This window comes from Alosa alosa, chromosome 17 (assembly GCF_017589495.1).
Source record: "Alosa alosa isolate M-15738 ecotype Scorff River chromosome 17, AALO_Geno_1.1, whole genome shotgun sequence".
NCBI classification, from domain to species: Eukaryota; Metazoa; Chordata; class Actinopteri; order Clupeiformes; family Clupeidae; genus Alosa; species Alosa alosa.
Genome location: NC_063205.1, coordinates 10,655,102 through 10,668,308, shown reverse-complemented (window position 1 = coordinate 10,668,308; position 13,207 = coordinate 10,655,102). Strand labels below are relative to the sequence as shown.

General features: G+C 41.7%; 2 protein-coding genes across 2 annotated transcripts in view; both read left to right on the top strand.

Moving 5' to 3' along the window:
- Positions 1–229: 229 nt before the first annotated feature.
- Positions 230–7,222, top strand: LOC125310615 (dual specificity tyrosine-phosphorylation-regulated kinase 4-like). The gene is made up of 13 exons (XM_048268210.1): positions 230–782; positions 1,091–1,231; positions 2,016–2,156; positions 2,300–2,420; positions 2,529–2,692; positions 3,001–3,137; positions 3,226–3,366; positions 5,371–5,509; positions 5,634–5,715; positions 5,817–5,989; positions 6,096–6,156; positions 6,264–6,393; positions 6,565–7,222. Exons 1-13 carry the CDS (start codon positions 762–764, stop codon positions 6,818–6,820), a joined length of 1,707 nt encoding a protein of 568 aa, XP_048124167.1. The 5' UTR covers positions 230–761; the 3' UTR covers positions 6,821–7,222.
- A 5,723-nt stretch (positions 7,223–12,945) lies between these two features.
- LOC125310913 (probable polypeptide N-acetylgalactosaminyltransferase 8) overlaps positions 12,946–13,207 on the top strand; it is a 44,094-nt gene continuing 43,832 nt past the window's right edge. Inside the window, exon 1 of the mRNA XM_048268703.1 lies at positions 12,946–13,198. Coding sequence (XP_048124660.1) covers positions 12,985–13,198 — 214 coding nt within the window. The 5' untranslated portion in view covers positions 12,946–12,984. The remainder of the gene's footprint in view (positions 13,199–13,207) is intronic.

Genomic DNA, 13,207 nt, shown 5'->3' with positions numbered 1-13,207 from the left:
TACTTCCTTGAAATGTAATGTGAGTCGTAACGGGAGTAATTCTTGATAATATAAATTCTAGTTTCCATGTGGTAGCTGTAAATACATTCTTTGTGTATTTTCTGTGGATTCCCCATCTTTATATTTTTTATCAGAGCGGATCTTTCTCAGACCCCAAATTATGTCGTTTAAAACAGGATCTGGTTATAAACGACTTGCGCTCGTGTCCAGCTTTCCACGTGACGTGACGGTGGTCACAGTGTGTCGGTCTGTTGTAGCTGCGCTATCAGCAGATCATTAAGATCGCATAATGGTACACGAGTTTTGCCTGGATTAAAGAGACTCGTGTAAAGCATGAAGTCAGTACGAGGTTTTTGTTGTTTTCGTTATGTGCCACCTACCACAAGAAGCTGTAAGCTTATGCCTACTTCGCAGAGTTGACAAATAAGTCTGTAGCCTATCTTATTTGCGACAGAATAAGTAGGCTATGTAGCCTAAGTAATAAGTCACGAACAGGTGCGTCTTCGAAAACACGTCAAAACGAATGGACCCTCTTTTCGTCTTTCAATGGAGTAGCGATAGGTGATTTTTAGGAAGTAGCTTTTTGTATCCTCTTGTGTAGCATCAACAGTGCGCTTCTGTCATTGCCGCGATGTCCAATCTACATGGATTCATTGTTTCTGATAGAAAACACGCTGTAGCCTACTTGAAAGAACCGTTAATTCGATGTGATGTAGATATTGGATTGGGAGAACTCGAGTCCATTGAGGATTTGTGAGGACATGTTTCCTGATATTATTAAGGTGATGCAATTCGATTACTGTTTATTATAGGCCTACTGTTCTTTATATCATCATTTTGTTGGGTCTTTTTTCCTCTATCTATTTTAAATGTCTGCGTTCATTTGTTCACTCATGCTTTGTAGATTCGTTCTGGATTTGTGATATTTAGCTAGCCACATAAGCCAAAAAGTTTATTGATGGATAACCTAAAACTCTCAGTTGTAAGGATGATAGATATTGAAGTCTGTGTTTTAGGAAAGTGTACGATGATGTGAAAATTAAATGTGCTTGTGTGTGTATGCCCCCTTATTGTTTATTATTTTTTACAGCCGGATGAGTGCCCCCCTGGTCCCAAACCCCACGCTGGGACTTCGGTGACTGGCTTACATGTGACATCTGGGGAACGGCTTCGATCGAGCAAACCCCAGAAATCTGGTATACGTATGCTATCTGGTAGACCCTACCAGCAGGTGAGGCCTTTCTCATTCCATCCTCACAGAGTGTCCCCTGAGATGCACTCTCCTAGTGTGTGCAGTTGGGGGGTGGGAGAGTAGGAATTTACCTACTGGTGTCTCTGCCCATGACCCAACCAAACCCACCCCTTACCACCTCACACACACACACACACACACACACACACACACGGGACATTTGCAGACTGTTACACAGTAGTTTAATCAATAAAATGTAAAGCAAATTACCCACGTCGTGAGGGTAAAACCTATTGACCACTTTGCTCTGCTTGTTATATGGCATATGAAGTCAATGGCTATTATGTATATGTAAAGCAAAAAGTCCAGCATTGGAGCCGTACTACAGTTTTGACTGTATGAGGGCACACCCAAGTGGGCAGTACTGCTCTACAGTAGAAGCAGAAATTGAGGGCATTGGGGGTGACACTGTGGCCTCATCGAGCCGACTAGTGCTGATAATGAGGCAGGCTTGCCAAGGGTAAGGCCCCTTACTGAGGGTGTGCTGGCAGCAGATGACGGCACCTGTCAGTGCTGGACCTCTCTGCCTTTGTCCCTATCCCTTTCTCACTCCAGGTAACCCTACCTGCCTCTCAGGAGGTCTAGTTAGTGTCTGTGGCACACCTGGGCGCCAGTCAGCTGGATAAGCAGACTAGATGCTTCAAACCCTCCTTTGTCTTGCCACTCTGTTCCCTGCGCCTGTACACCACAGGAGTGTTCACATACTGCAGGAAAGTTATCACCCGTTTCACATTTCATCTGCATCTGTGTCTCTTCCCCTCAGCACCTCCTTGGCACATTTCCTCATCTGGAGAATAAGCAAGTGTGTCGTAACCCCCAGAAGACCAGCAGCCATAAGGACATCCTGCCCCGTATTGCTCCTGTTATCCACAATACTCCACCTGTGATCCCACCACCCAGCGCTGTAAGCATGTCAGGATAGATGCATGTGGAAAACTGTCAGGGTTTTCACTAGGACTGTCCATTACTTAAGTGCTTTCATTATAGACAGACAGGTACGCCCAAGTGGAACTCCGTTTGACTGAATCTGAATCTGCCATTAAACAGGACGATAGGCCTCGGACCTCGAAATTCAGGTCCACAGTGGAGAATCTTCCAGAATGCATCAACAACAGGAAAAGTACAAGTCCCTACAATGGAGCAAAGTCACTGTCCCTAACACCAAGAGGTACAGAGAAATTCAAGTGCATTGGGTGATAATAGACAGCAGATATCTCTGTGAAGACTGAGTCTTACTGTCGACTGATGTTTTATTTGTTAAATGTTTTTTTCACAGAGGCACTGAAAATATTCAGGGATAAGCTGTCGGAGTTTGAGCAGGAAGAGATCATTAACTTTCCGGATATATACTACCTTGGTCTCGATGCCCAGAAGATCGAAGCAGTTGAAGGGGCTCCTCAAAATAATGGCTTTGATGATGAGAATGGCGCGTACATCAAGGTATCCTGTCTTTAGAACTGTGCAGATGTCATACTGTAGGCATCATTGTATCATTCCTTATGAGGTGTACACATATTCGGTTGTTAAGTCCGACATCATGGGCCCAACAGCCTTTTCTCTCAAAAACGTTTCTTTCAACAATTTTCTTAAAGGCTACTCTGAATAGCGGAAAAAATGTTTATTTTACTGTCTATGGAGAAAAACAAGCGGCTCTGAAAGAGAATTATCAGGCTATTATTGAATTATGACTTAATAACCGAATACTTAAGTGTGCATTTTCATGATTTGTTTCTTTATGAATATTCAAGGTTTTGCATGATCACCTTCAATACCGCTATGAAGTTCTGGAGGTAATTGGAAAGGGATCATTTGGCCAAGTCCTGAAATGTATGGATCATAAGGCCAAAGAACTGGTTGCTCTTAAGATTCTTCACAACAAAAGAAGGTAAAAAGACTCCTTTTTACTTTCGTATACTTTCTATAGTTAAATACATATTTCTATTATGTTAATCATTCATGTGCTTTGGGCACAGATTCAAGCACCAAGCCCTGATGGAGCTCAAGATCTTGGAACTGTTGCGCAAGAAAGATCGGAACAACCGTTTCAATATCATCCACATGAAGGAGCACTTTATGTTCCGTGATCACCTATGCATCACCTTTGAGCTCCAGGGGTAAGGCTAGTGGTCGGTTGGGAAATGCATCTAAGCTCAGCTCTCCCATTTCACCACTATTGACTCCCTCACTATCACTGACATCACTATTTACTCCCTCACTATCACTGACAAGTCCAACTCCTCATCATATCAGCTCGACTCTGCCCCCACCCCTCTACTTAAAGCCTGTGCCACATCCCTATCTGAACCCATTACACTGATTGTAAATACTTGCCTCAACTCTGGTGTTGTGCCTGCTGCCCTCAAGACTGCTGCAGTTACACCCATTCTCAAAAAAGCCTGATTCCGACCCAACATCACTGTTAAACTACCGCCTTATCTCCAACCTCCCTACTGGAAAGGGTGGTGGCCTCACAACTACACACCACAACCTGTATGAGCCTCTTCCATCTCATATCACAGCACAGAGACTGTCCTACTATGCATAGTTAACGACCTCCTCCTGTCTGCTGACTCTGGTTCACTTAAAATTCTGATCCTCCTTGACCTTAGTGCTGCCTTTGATACCATCAACCACAATGTTTTAATCTCCTGTCTGTCTGCTATTGGTGTTTCTGGCACAGCCCTCAATTGGTTTCATATACCTCACCAACAGAAAGCAGTTTGTCACACTTGGTCCACATCAGTCTAAGTCCCCCGTCACTTGTGGTGTCCCCCAGGGTTCTGTTCTTGGGCCCCTCCTCTTCCTCAATACATCCTCCCTCTTGGCCAGATTATTCACAGCCACTGTCTTAATGTACACTGTTAGGCAGATGACATTCAACTCTATCTTACCACTCCCTCTCCCTCTGACATCCCACCACGCTCCCTCACTGACTGCCTTTCTGACTTAAAATCATGGATGCAAAACAATCTTCTCAAACTCAACACAGATAAAACAGAAATTCTACTGATTGGCCCTAAAAGCATGCTCTCCAATCCTCACAGTCTCACTCTTAACATCGATGGTTCACCTGTCCACTCCACCCCGATTGTCAAAAACCTTGGCATTCAACTTGACTCCACCCTCAGCTTTGATCTTCATATCAAATCACTCACTAAGACTAACACCTCCACAACATTGCCCGCCTACGTTCCTTCCTCTCTGTTAGTGATGCACAGACTTTGGTCCATTCCTTCATCATGTCCCATCTAGATTACTGCAACTCATTTTTCCTTGGTCTCCCCACTAAATCCCTTCAAAGATTGCAATACATTCAAAACTCTGCAGCCAGGCTCCTCACCCATACCAAACGATCCTCACACATCATCCCCCATTCTCCATCAACTCCACTGGCTACAAGCTCCGTCCTAGATTAAATACAAAGTACTACTACTCACCTTCAAAGCCCTCCACAACCTTGCTTCCTCCTACATCTGCGACTTCTTGACCCCTTACACTCCCTCCCGCTCACTCAGATCCTCTGACCAAAACCTCCTAGTTATCCACCGCACCAGACTCTCCACCCTGGGTGGCAGGTCCTTCAGTGCCTTGGCCCCCAAACTCTGGAACTCCCTCCCCCAACCTCTTTGTGACTGTCCATCTCTTCCCTTCTTCAAGGCACATCTCACTTCTCCTCTACACCCAACACATAGCTCCACACACATAGCTTGATTGGTTGTATTGTTATTGTTTGTCTGTCTGTTGTTATGCTTTCCTTCTAGTATGTTAAGTGACGTTGGGTTTGAGAAAGGCACTATATAAAATAAACTATTATTATTATTATTATCTAAGAGAACTTCTCATTTACCACATGTGAGAAAGATGGTAACCGAAGATGATTAGAGCCTCCAGAATGAGGTCAAATAATCAATGGCAAAATATATGCCAGAATTGGCACTTGATTACTGTAATGTAATTATTTTTTAAAAACACTTAGCTTTAGTGGCCTAGAGGAAAACCAAAATACATTGGCTAAATGGATATTGCTGATATGTTGTTGTTTTATTGGAGCACTTAGCACATGCAATGTGACTATAAACTGTACATCTAAAGAGTCACTACTTTTTTCATGATTTCAGGGATAACCTCTATGAGACTATAAAGAAGAACCGCTATAAGGGCTTCAGCCAAGCCACAGTCCGTCGCTTCACTCACTCCATCCTTAAGTGTCTGCAGGTGCTTCATCATGAGAAGATAATCCACTGTGACCTAAAGCCGGTAGGTTATCATTCCTCTCCATCCATCTGCTTGAAAAATCCAGTGGAATGTTTGTATGATGAAGAATGTCCTTCCACTGTTACTGTTCATGATCTCAATGCTGAATTGATGGTGTTTGTTGCAGGAGAACATCGTTGTCACCCAGAACGGCTCGCTGAACATCAAAGTGATCGATTTTGGATCTAGTTGCTTCGATCATGAGAGAGGTGTGTGAGGCACAGCCCTTCCCTGTACATCCTCTTCATCATTCCCACAGTCTAGTCTCCCTCTCATCTCACCACTTACCTCTGGGCCTTCTTGTCCGCAGTGTACTCTTACATCCAGAGCCGCTTCTACCGCTCCCCTGAGATCATCCTGGGCTGCAGCTATGGCATAGAGATTGATATGTGGAGCCTTGGCTGCATCATTCTTGAGCTGTACACCGGCGTGCCACTCTTTCCTGGAGAGAATGAGAAGGACCAGCTTGCCCTCATCATGGAGGTACTGTCTAACAGCAATTGTTCTGTGTATGTAACGCAGGTTCTCTATTTTGTGAATGAGTGCTGCAGTTGCATGTCATGATCTTTGAGGTGTGTTTGTGTCTCAGGTGCTGGGAGTGCCTCCGGAGGAGATGCTTCAGGCTGCGCCAAGGATGAAAAAGTTTTTTGGTGAGTTCCTGATATCAGGTGCAGTCATGCTACAGGACATGACCTGAGGAGAAGATGGCCCCATGAGAGTTTGTCCCTATGTAAACTATGAGCCTTTTCTCCCCCAGAGCCTACTGGCAAACCAAGGCCCTACACCAATAGCAAGGGCAAGACCAGAAAAACTGGCTCCAAAGATCTGGCCAGCATTCTGAAGACCTCTGATCCACTCTTTCTGGACTTCATCAGGGGCTGCCTTGCGTATGTATCAGTGCAGTACAAAACATAGAATCCAAAATGAGACATGGTACATGTAAACATAGGGCAACACAGGGCAGACATAGGGTAGGCTGAGAGGGATATGGTGGCATTTGTAATTGTTTCTAATTATGCTCACATATGAATTCTTTGACATTTCACTACCTTATGCAGCTGGGACCCAACTAAGCGTATGACTCCGGATGAGGCCCTTCAGCATGATTGGTTTACGGAGGCCCAAAACAGGTGCCGCACAAGGATCCGTACCTCCAAGAAGACAGTTGAGGTCAACAGCCCTCCCCAGTCAGCAGCTGCGGAGCAGACGAGCTATGACAAGCAACACTCCGCCAAGAAGACCTACAAGCAGGGCTCTGGAAAGACCAATATGCAGAGCCCCGGGAGAGACAAGCTGGCTTCTCTGGACCACTAATCTGTACCAGGTGCGTCGGCCTGGAAGTATGCAGCGGAGGGAGCAATCAAGGTCCCCAGCAGTGTTGGCAGCAGGTGCAAGGTGGCCAAACCAGTCAGCCCATATTATCATCCCCTCCCCCATGGATGCCACAACCCTTACTTCAGACCTGGATCTTAAACAGGTCTGGCCCCGCCTCAACTGAGAGGCAACAACTAGGGCTGTTTTGAGGGTGGTAAGGTGGTATTCATTTGCTCATCCTTCTCGTGTGTATCCTTACATTCTTGACGCTAAGAGCCCAGGAGGTATTGGCAACTTCACACCTAAGTTACCCCTCACCCTCAAACTGAAGCCCTTCATTAGGCCTACTGGCTACAGGGTCAAGGATGATGCTTGATTTGTGTGTGTGTGTGGGGGGGGGGGGGTGGTCAGGAAATGACAGTGCTATCACACAGCTGAGGTTGAATAACCTCCTGTCACACCTCAGCTCCCAAATTAAAAAGTGCACACCTTTAAAGACCAAAAACATCAGGTCAGTTGGTAACCTGGTAGACCATGCTGAATTATAACATTGAGTGCAGATCACTTAAAGGGGTCTACGCACCTTTGTAACATAATTCTGTCTTCATTTGTTACCCATCGTCTGAATAAAACCACTGAGTGTGGGTCATTGTTTTGACCTACGCACCTTTAGTTTCGATTAGAACATTTTACCATAACATTACACTTCGTACACATTGAGTGTGGATCATTCCTTTTGATCTATTCTCTTTTGTTTTTAATATAAGGACTAAATCTGAATAAATCTATATAAAAGCCAACCTATATTCCTAACAAGGCTACCAGTTAGAAAGGTGGAGGTGGACATTTAAAATATCCACTGTATCCTCCATGCACCTTAGTTTGTTCACATGTAAGCAGACATATTAATCATGATTTGCTTTGAAGTGTGACAGCTCCATCTAGTAGAAATGTTCCTGACCTGAGTGATTGTGATGTGATGTGATGTGACGTGTTATGATGTTATGAACAAGCAGCATCATTGATTCTTCCCTAATAAATGATGAGCATGCAGTTGGTGGCCATGTGTTTTTCTTTTAGGTGACTTTGATCACCTCCTTCCTTCTGGTTTGATTTCCCCCCCCTATAAAACAATTGTTTAATTGGATATCGGTATTAGCAATGCCTGTACATATATTATTGTATTGATATTATATTATAATATTGATGTGATGTTGATTTTCTCTTGACCAATATGTTTGTTCTGACTGAAAATTACACTGCCACATGCCAAAAGGTTGTAAGACAATGTGGTAGAAACATGGAATCAAAAAAATAATCGTTTTTATCTTTTTTAACATTTTTATGAAAAATGGCATGTCCAAAATTATTCATACCCTTTTTAAATAATCAATAGAAACATCTTTATTTGCCATCAAAGCTCTCGAAATGGTTCTTATAATACTTACCAAGCCTCTCCATGTCTCCACAATGATTGTAGACCGCACCTTTTTAGCAGCAATCTGGGTTTTGAGGCAGGAATGATTATTTGCCATTACTTTGGCCTTGTGCTAACTTTTTTGACTGATTGAGGTCTGGACTCTGGCTGGGTCACTCTAAAATGTTGACATTGTTCTCCGTTAACCATTTCTTGCCTTGATTGGCTGTATGTTTTGGATCATTGAATGGTTTAATGGTCCAATGATGCCTATTGGGGCAGGTCTCTTGGCACACTGCCTGATATTGTCCTCCAGAATCAAAGTGTAGCCTCTTGATTTAGTGTTACCGTTGAGGAGGTCACCAGGTCCCCCTGGTTGAAAAACATCCCAAAAGAATACTTTTCTAACCCCCAGAATTGAAATGGACATGGTGTCATTGGAATTTGATGCTTCTTTTTTATGCCAATCTCAGGCCATGTCCCTGGGTCAAAAAAAATCCAGCTAAAGCTAAATTCTTTGTCCAGGTGTGCCCTTATAAAGGTTTAGCTGAGTTGTGCATGTTTGGAGAAGAGTGACACATGATCAGCATCCAAGATGACCAAGTTGAAAATCTCAACCACCAAAACACCATCCACAATGTGGAGAATAGCTATAGAAATGTAGTAGTTTTGGGGTGTTTTTCAGACAATGGGACCTGGTGAACTTCTCAAAGTAAATGGTAACACTAAAACAAGGTGCTACATTGAGATTTTTTTGTGGAAAAGATCAGGCAGTCTGCCGAGAGACCTGCTCCAATGGGCAACATTGGACAATTAAACCAGGGATTCCCAAACTCTTCCACGACAAGGCCCCCCAAATACCACTAGGTTCTGGCCAAGGACCCCCGTGATGTGTTATTAAACCCATCGAGAATACAAAGGCAAATGTAAAAATACATTAAGCTAATCCTAATAATTATTTTCAGCCACAAACACTTCGTGATGGAGCATCCAGTGTGTAAAAATTGTATTTGGGGCTTTCTGCTATATGAGAGCTATCAACTATTATTCCCAGTCATTATCATGGAAAATATAATGTTCAGATATGTGACACATTATAATGGCATTGTATAACAACCCTCATAGTAATAGGTATATTTTAACATTTTCAAATGTATTTATTTGTTGCTTTTATTTTTACTTCCAACTTGCTGAGGCCCCCCTGGCACCCCCTCGCGGGCCCCACTTTGAAAACCACTGGATTAAACCACACAATGATCCAAAATAAACAGCCAAACAAAGCAAGAAATGGTTAACTGAGAACAATATCAACATTTTAGAGTGGCAGAGCCACAGTCCAGACCTCATAAAAATGTTAAAAAAGATGAAAACGCTTATTTTTTTAATTCCATGTTTCTCCCACATTGTCTTACAAACTTTTGGTATGTGACAGTGTCATTTTCAGTCAGAACAAACATATTGATAAGCGAAAATCAGCATTAAATCAATATTTGCCAGGGGTATGAATAATTTTGTTCTTAACTGTAATTATATTGTGTGTAAATATTTATTGATACAGTATAATGCTCATCATTGTCAATTGATTGAATTCATTGATTGTGTCTAAATGGATGTATAAGCCATTTCCTTTTACCACCCTTTTGTAAGAGGAAGTTATAGTTGGAAAACAGATTGTAAAATCAGCCTTAAATGTGGGTATAAATGTGCCTTGGAGGAAGCGTTAGGAAGCACTTTAGATTCCTGATAAATCAGACACATTGCCACTGCAGGAACTTAGCAGGTGGCATGAACATTTACAGGGACGAACAGTTCCCCAGCCAGACCTTTCAGCCTTTCTGTTTCCATGGCTGTGCAGGGACTGTGAACTTAAATGACATGACTAATCTTTTACTCTCAACCCATTCTGGCACAATAAAAAATAATGATGCATTTCTCCGGTGTTGGAACCAACATTAAGTCATTAAACTGGATAATGTTACCTGACAGTTGAATTTTACTTACTTGAATGGCTTCACCTACAATTACTTGACACAGGAATATACTAGTACACTGTTATTAAAACCAATTTGTCGTTGAATTCTGCCGTTGAATTCTGACGTTTTGCCTGTGTCCATTCAGCTGAGTGTTACCTCAACAAGCTATCTGTAAGCTGTAATGTATTTTGCTTTATTTACCACATAACCGCTGGTAAATCTTATTGTCTTCCACCACAAAGGCCACCTTTAAATGAGCCACAAGTTCTTTCAATGGAAAAGTGCCTTGTTTAACCTGTGCAAACAGTTGTTTTTTAAGGGCAGGCTTGGTACATAGAAATTTTTGAAATGGTAAACAATGCTGCCAAATGCAGATGAATTACTACTTCCTGATAACTCAGGTAACAGCACAGGTGCCGTTTTATGAATGTGGAAATTGAATGTGGTTATTTAAATGTATCTGACTGAAGTTGGTGGAAATCATAATTCTGTGTATGTTCCGTAATGACAGATAAATGGTTTCTGGTTATTTTGTGTTTTGTGTCCATTTTATATGTTTACATGTTTTGTTTGTTTGTTTGTTAATAGAAAGCATTTTATGCCTGTCTATTGCAGTTCTAATATTTTATGGACTTTTTTAGGGTTTCTGACTGTAAATGATTTTTACAAAAATCTCCTCAGCTGACCGCATATCTGAATGTAATGTAACATTTATAGACCCTTTCAAGAGAGTGCCATTATCAGCATCATAGTTGGCCCCACAAAGCTTCCGTTTTAACATTCCATATGTTATCTTAATGCAGAGGAAGTAGATTGGGAACCAAATAGAAGGTTCAAACATTGTTTTTGTTTTTATTGTTGAAAGGGTGTATAGGAAACATTATTAGGAGTCAGATGTTAGTTTTAACACAGTTAGTCTGTTGTCAACATTATGATATTCAACTAGTATACTACAAAAGATGTCTCATGTTATTTACTTTTAAATTAGAGGTGTGAATGAAGCACTTTGTGATAGAAACAAGTTGTACTGTATGTAACTGTAAGGAAGTCAGTGTCTGGACACGTGTATGTTTTTTTCTGTCTCTACTGCTTAACATGAACATGATCTTTATATAAATAACAGTTTATAAATGTTGTCCTCCATAGTGGCCTCATTTTATTTACAGTTTTTCTCGATTGCTTACACACTATTACCAGGCTTATGAGCTAACAGTTAAAAACCAACAGTTTTCTCATTCAGAAAGCACTGGCATATACCATCATTAACTCAAGACATCACAACTCAAACCCAATTAGTACTCAATTCTCCAGCTGCAAACACAACAGTCAAAAATGATTCACATACCAATCATAACCTCTAGGTTTAGATTAAAGGATCACGAGTCAGTTCACTTGTTTGGGATGTTTTGGACCCCCAAAGACCTTTCTTCAGTAAAAGTTTTTTTTTATTGTTACTGTACATACTGGTAAAGTCATGACATTATTTTACTGTTTACCATTCTTTAGTACCAGTTGCATATTTCACAGTACATTTAAATACTATAATACTTTTCCACAGAATTTCAGTTAAGATAATTTTACTACAGTGGGAAGTAGGAAAAGGAAGTGGGAATTATGAAATTTGAATATGTTGTATACATGAATGTGTTTTGAGGGCTTCTTGTGTTATGTTTGAAGACAAAGTGATTTATTTTCAGCAAGATTGCATGAAGTTTGGTTTTGGCCTAAGTTTTAAGGGTTGAGTGGGATGTTATGTATTTATATTAAGAGCTTTGGGAGATGGAGCATAGTATCAAGGACATTTGAAATACCTCATCGACCCCTATTTGAAAAGCCACACATTATGCAATAGGGAGCCAGAATCAGAATACAAACCAAAACACTTTTGTAGCTTCACCTAAGAAGTAGCAGAATCCTGTTCAAGAAGTAGCAGAACAGGATTCTGCATCCTGCTGCACAATTATTTACTGTGTATGGGTGTCTAGACACATTCTAATGGTACATCTTGATGCTGGTCTGGCTCCTCCAGAATGAGGGGAGCTGTGGATTTTTGCAAACCAAATAACAGGCTCTAGGTGGAGGTATAAGTGCAGATTTTTTCTAAAACCGGCTTATACAAGGATACAAGGAAGTTTATTGTCACATGCATATAGTTACTGGAAGTAAGAAATGCAGTGAAATTATGCCTGGTGTCAGCCTATTTGTGCATTTATGGGGGTTAGTAGATTAAGTGGCAAGGGCTGCATAAGAAAGGTGGGGAGGATTGGGATTGGGCGGGGGCACCAACAAGGAGCACCCAAGAGCAATTATTATTCATGTTGTTCTGTCGGAGCATAGTGTCGGTTTCAGTGAATATGATCAAAAAAATCTTGCCAACTGCAGCTTTAACATTCAATGATGAGGACTGTTGACTAGCAGACCTATATCATTTATTAGGTAACAATTGTCAACTTTAGTTTGTGATTACAAGTGATTATTTTGGACATTGGTGAGTAATAGGCTATTGCAGTATATCAATTTATGTATTTACATTGGGAGGGGACAAAGTATATTATTAATCAAATTATTTTATTATTACAGCCTTGATCCATCTGACATCTGTACAGGTTTGTGTAAAATAGGGGCAGCTGTACAGCCTTCAGTAGGTATTGTTTTGGATGGGGAGGAGTTAGGACCTTATCTGAGTAAGATATTATCTGCGTCTTCATGTTTTCCATTCTCTACTGGAGAGGGAGCCTGGTGCATGTCCTGCGTGCACACAACTGGACAGAGGGATGGTGAGGGTGAGCTGTGTTCGAGGGCTTGTGCCTTGTGTGGTCGTAGCTGCCACCTTGCTCTGTCTGACTTGGGTCAATTTGAAGATCCTCTCCAAGAGAGAAAGCGTGGTGGGGGAGCATAGGAATGATCATCTTACAGCAAACTACTCCATGCAGGGCACTGATATTCTAGAGAGACTAGAGAGAATGGAGGCCCACATCAACAAATTAGGTAAGGAGA